This window comes from Netta rufina (genome assembly GCF_964035555.1).
Source record: "Netta rufina genome assembly, chromosome: 2".
Taxonomy (NCBI): domain Eukaryota; kingdom Metazoa; phylum Chordata; class Aves; order Anseriformes; family Anatidae; genus Netta; species Netta rufina.
In genome coordinates, this window is record NC_140124.1 from 25,852,146 (window position 1) to 25,863,063 (window position 10,918).

The following is a 10,918-nucleotide window of genomic DNA, read 5'->3' on the forward strand; positions in this document are numbered from 1 at the left end:
TACTTCCTTACTAATAGCTGTCAATTTGTATGGTGAGAGAAGGAGATGATTTCTCGTTTGCAGTGTTGAAGCCTGGGTAGAGGTTAATATCGGTTGACAGCTTTGAGGAACAGTTTCTCTGGCTTGTCTTAACAAAACACTTGTCCTTAACGTACTCAAGCTGAACAGCAGGTCAGCTGGTAGCTCCGAGTTTAGGAATATGTGCTCTACTTATTTCACAGAACAGCAGCTGCTGGGGACTTTATTTTGCATTCAGCTAGAATTAGAAGTACCTGTGTGAAATGTATGTGAAAGCAGAGGCTTTAAAACAGTGTTTCTGTTTGAACACTGACATTCTGATTCTTTATTTATGTTGTCCTTGTTTTTAGATGTGAGGCTTAGTTTAGGATTAACAGTCTGGTAATTACTATAAATGTTTATTTTAATCGCTTAAAGGAAAATGTGAAGTCTAAATATATAGTTAGTGATAAAATAGTGCTGGTAGGATTTGAATATTTATGAATGCATCTATTACTGAGCATGGCTACACTAATAGTTGGCAATTATTATTAAATATGTATAAATATTCATTGTTTTTGCTAGTGGAAAAATTGATGACCATATACTGATTAATTTATTTTTTTTCTTCAGGGAACTGCTTATGGCACTTCGGATTACTGCTTAAACTCATTTGCTTACTGGCCTGTATATATTTTCTGTCATATTCTCAGGTTTGTAAACTTTTACTCTTCATATCCGTGTTGATGAACAATATTAGCTGCTTTTTAATGCACTCATGACTTGAGTATTTGCTTCTGTATCATAAATAAACAAGAAAAATTGAACCTGTTCATGGTTTTGAATTGGTGCAGTTGCTGGGAAAAAAAAAAAAACAACGGTGTCTAACTCATTTCTTTGTAATGCTTGACATGTTTTTGGTATACTGCTACGAGTGTAATAAATATGGAGATGTACGGGTTTTGTTTGGTTGGGGTATGTTTTCTTGTTTTGTTTTTTCGAATGTGCTATATCTAAAGTTACTGGGTTTTGAATCAGATAGCGTATGGCAATACCGACATGTGTGTCTCTTAGAGATTTGCTGTTGGCTTTGATACTTTATCAGAAGATTGGTTCTCATGCTAAATTGGTGGAGTCACCATCTCTGGAGGTCTTTTAAAGACATTTAGATGTTGAACTTAGCAATATGGTTTAGTGGAGGACTTGTTAGTGTTAGGTCAGAGGTTGGACTCGATGATCTAGGTTGGTCTCTTCCAACCTAGACAATTCTGTGATTCTGTAATTTATCAATTTAGTGCATACTGTAAGTAAAAATGAGGGGCGTAAGGACAGAGTTTGTCACCTATAATTTGCAGTGCCTTTTGTGTGTTTTTTAATCTGCTGTTATTTTTAAGCCTGTTGAAGTATAGTTTTCTGTAGAGTATGCATTTGTTCTCCCAACACATAGGTGGATCTCTCCCTTTAAGCCTGCAAAACAAAATAGAAGAAGTGCCCACCTTTATGGGAAAACAAAACAGGAAAACCTTTTTCATCTGGAGTATTTTTGGTTTTGTGGTTGTTTTTTTTTTGTTCGTTTGTTTGCTTTTTGGCTTTTGGCAGGGGTAGGGAATGTTTGAGGAAGTCAGTTGATTTGGTGATGCCACTTAACTTCAAGGTCAGATGATTTATAGTGCTGAAATTGGGGTAACATAATACCAAAAGACAGCTGAATGATTTAAATGTAGTAAACCTGGTTGACATTAACGTTAATGCTTTTGCAATGCTTTTGTTGTTGTTAAATTACAGGGTGCATTTGAGAAGGTGTTTTCATTTTGGCCACTGTCCAAGTGCTTTGAACTGAATGGGAATGTCTACGAATGGTGGTTTAGGTGGAAGTTAGATCGCTATGTATGTAACATTTGCATTCCTATACTGTACTTTTAAGTGTTCTTTTTTCTTTTTCAGTCTGGAGGGTGGGGGATGGTTGTTTTCCCTCCCTCTAGAGAAAGCAAGAGTCTGTCACAGTGAATTGTTCATTTCACGATTAAAGCACATCCATCTTAATTCTGCAGATGTCTGTCAAAACCTTGCTTTAAAGATAGACATTGACTTACTTGCTGCTGGATCCTGCTTAGTTGCTTAAAATAAATATGATCTTTATTTTGTCTTTAGTCAAAAATTTTACTGTGACAATGTACTACCAGCAGCACTTAAGGCTATTGAAATACAAAACAAACTGTTTTGGTGGCTTTTTTAATGCTTTTTGAAAGTTGTATCAATTAAACATGTATTTCTTTTAAGGTAACTTTTACAACAGTTTTGTTAAAATTGGAATCTTGATGCCAAAACCGGACTATTGCACATACTTTCAAATGTTCAAATGGTTTTACAGTGGCAAAGTGCATTTTTTCCCCATTATTGACCCTGCAATGCTGAGGATAGAACAACAGAGAGAAACTGTTCTTTTTTTTTTGATCTTTTTTTTTTTTTTTTTTTTTTTTTTTTTCATTTCTTGGAAAGGTAGGCAGAATGTTTAAGATGAGAGCATTTATCTGCTGTCCTTAACTGGATCACATGCTTGCTTCTTCCTCCGATGATCTTCAGTAACTTAAATTTGTGGAGTTCATGGTGCACTGCACTGCAACATCTCAGACGTGGAGCTCTGTTGGCTGTAAGCAGTGTGTATTCTGTGATGCTGCTAAAGAGGAAGTCCCAAATTAATACTGAAGACTTAACAGTGCGTGGGCCTGAAACAGCATCATTTTGGTAGCTAATGAGAACTTGGCATAACATCATAAAACACTGCTGAAGAATTGTGTCTGTGAGAGGAAAGCACTTTCAGTGCTTTGTGAAGATGTTTTCACCTGCCAGCTTGGAGAAGGCCAGAGTGCAGAGATTTTTCCCCAGAGTAAACACTTTTTGGTGCTGGCATAGGTTGCAGAGAGGATAGTAGGTACTTTGAAAGCTGCTTTAAATTTCATTGTCTTTACATTTCATGTCTTTAACACTCTGGGAAGCATTAGTAGGAATACTTCATTTTAGTTTTTGAGGTGAGTTAAAAATGCAGCTTAGAGCACTCCAGTGTAGGAAGCCTTTTTTTTTGCTAGTTTCAGTAAATCTGGGAAAGGGACTTCTGACCTCTAGGCTTTGGTATTACAAACAGATTTTACAGTAGCATTTCTGCTGAAAAAGTTTTTACCTGAAGTACATGTAAAAGCCATGAGATATTCACTGCATTGTTTGTCTTCCACAGGTGGTTTTTCATGGGATGCTGTTTGCTTTTATTTATCTGGCATTGCAGAAACGTCAGATGATTTCAGAAGGAAAGGGAGATGCACTTTTCTCCAACAGAGTTTCAAATGTTTTATTATTTATTTCAATTGTATCCTTTATGGTATGTATCTAGTTCAACTATTACAATCAAGCTTGTAACTCTGTACAGAATCCGCTTTCTGAAGTTCTTGTTCAGGAAACACATTGATTTTAAAAATCAGCTCCTGATGTGGGGATATTTCAGCTGTGTATTTTTAAGCAGACTGAAATGTCTTTTCAGTCAACTGTAGATGAAAACATGGCTTTTCCAGGTCATTGCAAAAATTACAAGAAAACTAGATTGTAACTAATATGGCAGATAATGTTGCTTTTAATCAATTTTGTGTGTCACTCTTGATCACTTGTCTAATTGTGGTTAAAAAAAAAAAAGTCAACTGTATGTTTTCATCCTTGGGTGTGAATAAGTCTGGTATTCATCAGCTGCAAAGAAGAATTTCAGAGAAACACAAAGTTAAGCACAATGTTATTCTTTCTATTACTGTCCCAAATCTTAATGAACCAATTATTGTTGAAGCATTTCAGAACAACTTGTCTGTTGGTTCAGTTTTAAATGTTACATACAGTCATTACCCAGACTGATTTTTATTGTCTTCTAGACCTACTCCATTTGGGCTAGTAGCTGTAAAAACAAAACGGAGTGCAATGAACTGCATCCTTCTGTTTCTGTGGTGCAGGTAACTGTATTCCTTTTCCTTACAGTGACAAATCTAGAGTGTTGTTTTTTTTTGTTGTTTTTAAATATAATATTTTTGCTTTAGCATGGAATGTCAGATAATTGGCTTCATCTTCATGTCTGAAAAAGGATTTAACTACACTGCTCACTGTTTTTCATTCTTTTATTACTGAAATTGCATCCTGTGATTGTGCTTTCGATTAACCTTGATGTCATTAGTGTACGTTCATACACGATTCAAGGCCAAAACCAACTTCTGGCTAATTGCACAGCAGTGGTAAAAGGAGAGAGCTGTAGGGGAGCATTACAGTTTGGGCAGTGTTAATGTACTAAGTGAGCCCTGTGGTTACTTTTAGAGAAGAGGTGAGCTGCAGGGTCATGTGTGTGGTTTTAAGTTAAATTTTTCTCTTACTGTCTTCCCTGCTGTACCTAGTCCCTGCTGCTTGATCCTATCCCCTCTGTTTCTTTCTTTTTGTCTTTTTTCTTTTTTTAACTTGTAGCTTGTCCAGTTGAGGGACAGCATGTGTGACTTAAGTATTTTAATGTTAATACGCCCATCTCAACATCTTTTCTACACTTTGTCTTCAAAAACTGAAGGTTAAGTTATATTTGTAGCCATTTTTCTCATGACTCTACTGAAGCTGTAAACATATTGCAATAGTATAGCAAGTTATAAGACTTGCAATTTTCAAACCAACTTCAAGTATAAACTATTTATATGTTAGATTTGAAAGAGAATAAATATTCTTGTGATGCACTTTTAGTATGATTAAAATGAATAAAGTTTTTTTTGTGTGTGTGTGTGACCTACTTGTCACCCACAGTCACTCTTTTTCTTTCTGTTTTTTTTTTTCTTTCTTAAGATTTTAGCTTTCATCCTCATCAGGAACATTCCTGGATATGTGCGATCTGTATATAGCTCTTTCTTTGCCTGGTTTGGCAAAATTTCTCTAGAGGTAAGCAAAGAATTTCAGTTTAGAAATGTAAAGATGTTTTGTTATGCAAATTGAAGTATTAAGATAAGTACCAAACTCATGTATTGCTTTATTTAATCCTACTTGACCTGTTTTAGTGTTGTAACTTCCATCCACACTAAGAAATCCCTGCTGAAATAGCAGTCTCAGAGTATCGATCTTACTTATCTCTTACACTGTTTTGGGGGTGGTGACTTTAAGGCTGTGAGAGTTGGGGCTTAATGCTGAGGTAAGCTGTGGCATGTATGCAATTGGAAGATACATTTGAAATCATTTTTGAATCAGCATTAATTATATTGTCTAGTATAATCCCACTTATAAAACAGTTTGCCTTAGAAAGCTTTGCTGCATTAATAAAGAAATGTATCTTTACAAGCAAAACCATTCTTAGAGCAAGTTTTCTTCTTCCATTGAGTGAATATTTTGAAACAGTAGGAATCATCTTGCTTTCCATTTTATTTGCTCTTTATTAATAGTAAATGTTTAATTTTATTGTATTATTACAATTTAGTTTTTAAAGGAAAATTAATTTACATGAAAAAATTAGGAGAAACTCTGTAATACAGTGTATGTGTAGCATAAGATTGCATTTATTTTTTTTAAGGATCTTGTTTTCACTATCCTGATTCATGGTGAACTTTAAGGTGCTTGTCAGCTCCAGGGGCTTTCACGTTCATCAGCTGTTAAAGCACTGCCTTTTGTTTGTGGGTACATGAGTAAGTCCCTCAGCAGAGGGGCAGTAGCTGAGCACGTACAATATAAATTGTGTATCTGTTCTCATACAATATAAATGATGCTTCCTTATGCCTTATTCAGGTAAGAGCTCAGCAAACTCATTTTGCTCTGCACTGTACCAGGCAAATAGTCTGCTAGCTCAGTTGCTGAGCCTCATCTGAGGTGGCTTATAGCAAAGACGTGGAATACAGCTCCTGAAAGTACATTATTTGTCTGACTTGAGCAGAAGTACGTTGTGGCACCTGATGCAGTAGCAATATGTGTTCTTCATATGAGCAAAAAAAATTGTAAGTATTTTTAAACACTTTATTTTTTCTTGCAGCTTTTCATTTGCCAATACCACATTTGGCTGGCAGCAGACACAAAGGGGATCTTGGTGCTCATTCCTGGATATCCGATGTTTAATGTTATTGTCAGCACTTTTATATTTGTGTGTGTGGCACATGAAATTTCTCAGATCACTAACGATCTAGCACAGATCATGGTTCCTAAAGATAACTCCACTCTGCTGAAAAGGTTGCTATGCATAGCTGGATTTTTTTTCGGACTCCTCCTCTTCTCAGCAATGCAAGATCAGTCAAGGCATTAACTTGAAAAGGTTCTTGAAAACTTTTCTTAAGGTTTATTTCGCATCTGCCTGAACAGAAGTTCTCAGCTGGAAGTACAGGAAGACATGGACTTGAAGTGTGGAAAATGTAAATAGCAGAAATGTACATATTTTGTGTGAAAACGGCATTCTTAAAGAATCCCAGAAACAAGAATGCACTGTACAGAATCGCATGTGAAAATGAGTCTTTTTCTACTGGATATATTTCTGTTTACATATCTGTTTAAACGTGACAAAAGAGGTGAAGTGAAATGGCACAGCAGCATCACGCGCCCGTCATGGAATTACCCACGCCTTGGGTCAACGAATGAAGAGTGGCTGCTGCCAGAGGGCTGCATGTAGGTAACGCACGCTCTAGGCATTCTCAGCAGGAAGCAAGAAGAGACCAAACCTGCCATCCTTAGGTAATGGGCACCGCTAGCTGGTGTGGAGCATGAGGTTACTTCTCTGGTAAACCAGGGCATTTTCCTAAACAAAGCAGTAACCTCTTCAGGAGGGACTGTTTTAGGTGGAGGTTGTATATGTTACGTGAAACCCTTTATACGTGGAAATAGAAAGTCATCACCAATTCAGTGACTTAAGATTACATACAACTTTACATAACGTGTGTTTTTAAGACATTTCGAGGAAATATGGTGAATTATGAGGTTGAAACTCTTGTTAAATATACAGAGAAAATATTTGATTTGTTTTTTTCCCCTGAAGTTCTTTGCCTATGTGCGGTTCTTTCTGTGCAGTCCCAGCGGACAACCAGATGAATAGTTTTCTCAGCTGAATATTGGAAAATTCTGGAGAAATTCCATCTTTTTCCAGTCAAATGAAATCCATCATATCCACTTCATCAGATCTTAAGGAAATGGGAGAACAGGGGAACAGTGATCTTTGAACCTTTCTAGGCCATCAGTGACCTTGAACCAGGTCTGATTAGGAAACTGGTGCCATATTCTGTCTTGTGATGATGTTTTCGTTTAAAAGGATGGGAGTCAATCTGTTGGTACCACGAGGAAGAGGGACTGAGCAGACATCCTGTTGCTTGCAGATGGTTCGGCGTCAAAATTACGAATCAAATGAGATTGAAGCTGTTGGAGGAACATTTTCCCCCACCCTTTTCATCAGTGCTGTTCTTCATTACCATAATTTGAACTCTGAACCCAGTCTTTGGCATGAAAAGGAAAATCTGTGGAAGTGACAAGCTGGAATTTAAGTTCCACTTGGTGAAGTTATGGTACTTTCCCCCGGAATTGTGGTTTTTGTTCAAGTAATAGTTTGACCTTGTTTCTTTTACATCATGTTCTGGTTACTTTTTAGCAGTCAAAAACATGACTACAATATTGTTATCCCAGCGTACGTGCAATTATGTATGATCATAAGCAGTAAGAATCCTAAGTGATACTGGATGTTTTTGATGTTGTCCCAGTTGAATCATGGAAAAAGAGACACCAATGGCAGTTTAAAAAAAAAAATAATTAAAGAATGGCTCCAAATTTGATTTTGGTGAAGAGAATAATTTCTTTTTACAAGTGATTATTCATCATAAAAAAAATAATGAAATCACTTCCCCAAAATTCAGCAGTTTTACTAAGTCTGCCAGATGTTTTGAAGCTGTTGGCAAGATACTGAGCTGTTTGTTCTTTGGTACATTATTTCCAATGTTTGGAAAGTTATCCTCCTTGACAAGTATATTACTGGATACTGGAAGAAATGATATAGGTCAACACTGGTACGTAGGATCTGTAACCATCTGTGCCAGTATTAGGGTAACGGCGAAATGTGAGTTTGAGGGGATAATTTTTGTTTTGTTCTTCACAAGTTAAGTGTTGTAGATATAATTTTATTTATCTGTTGTACAGATTTGGTTAAAAGATTTATTTTTAATGTTTGAGATAATGCACTTGTTTACTGTATGTGGGATAAATATATTTTCAGGTTATGTACAAATATGAAGTAATTTAAACATTAAATAAATGTGCTGTGGATGCTTATTTTTGTAATGGGAGCGGCATCGATGAAGTAAAAACTTCTTATGGCCTGACTCGAGCTGGGCTGCAGTCCCTTGTGGTAAGGAACTTCGCTTTGGAGTTTACCTATTCAGGTCCCCCACAAAGTAGTTAATAGAAGGAGGAGCTTCAGAGGGGGAATTCCTCTCCCTGAGTACACAAGGAGGTGTGGGGCTGTTATGGCACCCGAGCTAAGAGCTGTAAATGCTCTCTCCTCCTCTCCACCACACCAGAAGCCCCGTGCCTGTGCAGTCAGGGCCCCTTCTTCAATCCTGGGTCGTGTACCACCTACTCCTATCCATACCCCCTACTGCCATAGCAAAGAGGTGCCCAGGGACTGTTAGGTAATAAACAGGCAAAGCCATCACTGACGTTTTTCCTATTTATTAGATTTGACATTCTGTACATTTACAAAGACAGCCGTAGTGCTTTCTACTTCATGTGGTTGCAACAGTCTCATTACAATACCAGTTCCCACTGTCACTGTACATTGCTGAAGGAGGCTGTGACCGTACCACTCTGTCACCAATTTTAACTATTTCTAGTTCTTTGTTAAGTGTCTTTAGCCAGCTTTATAAATCTATGCTTCTGTGGTAATTATTTTAATAAGTAAAAATAAATAATTTATTATTAAACTTACCTCAAATGCCTGATGCTTTCAAGCATAAAATAGTTTCAGGTGTGCTTAATATCCATCACCTACATCATCAGAGTCCTCTCAGAATACACGGAGCACCTGCTGGTACAACCTGATCCTTGATGCACATACACAGCAGCTTAAGAAATTGCCTTCAATACCCTGGCACTCCTCTATCTTAGTACAAATAAGAAGGGAGTAGCTCAGTAGGTATTTAATTGATTGTCACATCATCCTGAAGTTACCAGAAATTGTCGTGATCCAAAACCAATACTATTTACAATATTTAGTCAACTATAAATCACTTTAAAATCCATTCCATTCATTTCTGTTTCAGAGCGCTGACAGCTCATACATTTGAAATTAGCAGTCGAAACCCAAATGCTGATTTCACTCAAAATTGTTACAGCAAAAAAAAAAAAAAAGGTAATTTTTTAATTTAACATCCATCTCAGTGTTCATTAGCTGGTTTTCTGATTTACTTCCCCCGATGGTCATGCAAAGCTGTTGGAAAATCAGAATGTTCACTTAGGAGCCTGGTGAAATCTCTTCCTTGGTACAATCTGAATGAGCTAGGTGTGATGTGTGCCACTTGGAAAGTAAGGACGAGTTGCTCTTTATTTCAGCTCTTTCAGAAACTGACTCAGTGGTCAGTTTTACGCTTGGCCTTCAGGGCAGCTTTGCAAAATAGGACCTTTGAGGTTAGGCAACATAAACAACAAGTTGGGTTTGTCCTGTTTGCAATGCAAAGTGGATGTGGTCATCCAGCCTGAGCACTCAGTACATACTTTGCTGCAATTGTTACACTTGTACGAAACGTGTCTAAAAAGAATCTGGGGGCTTCTTTTAATTACTGGCCAAGGAGTTGTATTTAAGTCCAAGGCTTAAAAATGATCGCTTTTTCTGAAATAAGTTTTTGTGTTTTCAAGGAACAGGGTCATAAAAAGAGGGATAGGAGGGGGAACACCAGCAACTGACTACTTTGGTCTTTATACAGTGTAGTAACTCAATTTTAAAGTCTCTTCTTGAGAATTGAATTCCTAAATTAGTCAGAATTTCTCTTAGCAGAGACCTGGGAAACCCCAGCCACAAAAACGTAGCCATGCACAGAGCAATTTTAAAGCAGATACAGCTTTGTGCTTAAAAGGCAATGTCCCAATGAACAGGCAGCTTCTGAAAGAGAAAACATTACAGGGAGAAAAAAAGACAAAGCACAAGTGTCAGCTGGAAACAGTGACGCTTTAAGGTAAAACGTCAAGAACTGTTGATGCGGGCTGTGACAGCTGGAGCCCTTTAGGTCCTACATTACTCTGTCTTTGAGGATTTAGGGAAGCATCAGAAAAACTTAAATGCAAAAAAGCCACTTGAGCTAAACTACCACCATCTAGTGAAAAACAAGGAACCTCAATTCAGATGAATTTCTTTTAAAATAATCAGATGAATGAATGGACAGATTTTAAATTTTATTGCTTACAAGTCATCAAATACATTAAATGTCTGGTAAAGCAACAAGGCCCATTTTCAACATAAATAGCTTAGGTTTTGTGTTTGTTTCTTTCAAAAATAACTTTGCTCATTATATTTTTATCAACTCTACAAAATTAATGCCTAATAGATGTGGAATACTATTTCTGAGCATCATATTGCACCAGCTTTCATGCTTATACAACACTTTCTGTGTGCAACTGTAAGGCAAGTTATATCATCCCATACAACAGACTCTACAATCCTTTGAATCTGTTGCTTAGTTTGAAGTTTTGATTTCCCTGTTAAAACCTTCAGGAGAGATCATGAGACAGAAAAAAAGTTTGATATTTATTAATACATACATTTGAAAGATTATTTTCTTAATGTAACAAATATAAAAAGTTATCAGTGTTTACAAATTGTCCAAAATGTCCAAAGTACAAAAAGATACAGTACATTAGTTATATGGAAGTGATTGTACTCTCTGGCACTGAAATCAGCTTAATACTGTGGGCATGC

At 36.8% G+C, this 10,918-nt stretch overlaps 1 protein-coding gene across 1 annotated transcript in view; it reads left to right on the forward strand.

Annotated features, from left to right (window-relative positions):
• The window catches only part of CASD1 (CAS1 domain containing 1), a 33,235-nt gene extending 24,250 nt beyond the window's left edge, over positions 1–8,985 (forward strand). The window contains exons 13-18 of the mRNA XM_084307004.1: positions 631–710; positions 1,783–1,884; positions 3,230–3,370; positions 3,906–3,983; positions 4,846–4,938; positions 6,014–8,985. Coding sequence (XP_084163130.1) covers positions 631–710; positions 1,783–1,884; positions 3,230–3,370; positions 3,906–3,983; positions 4,846–4,938; positions 6,014–6,280 — 761 coding nt within the window. The 3' untranslated portion in view covers positions 6,281–8,985. The remainder of the gene's footprint in view (positions 1–630; positions 711–1,782; positions 1,885–3,229; positions 3,371–3,905; positions 3,984–4,845; positions 4,939–6,013) is intronic.
• Positions 8,986–10,918: the final 1,933 nt, after the last annotated feature.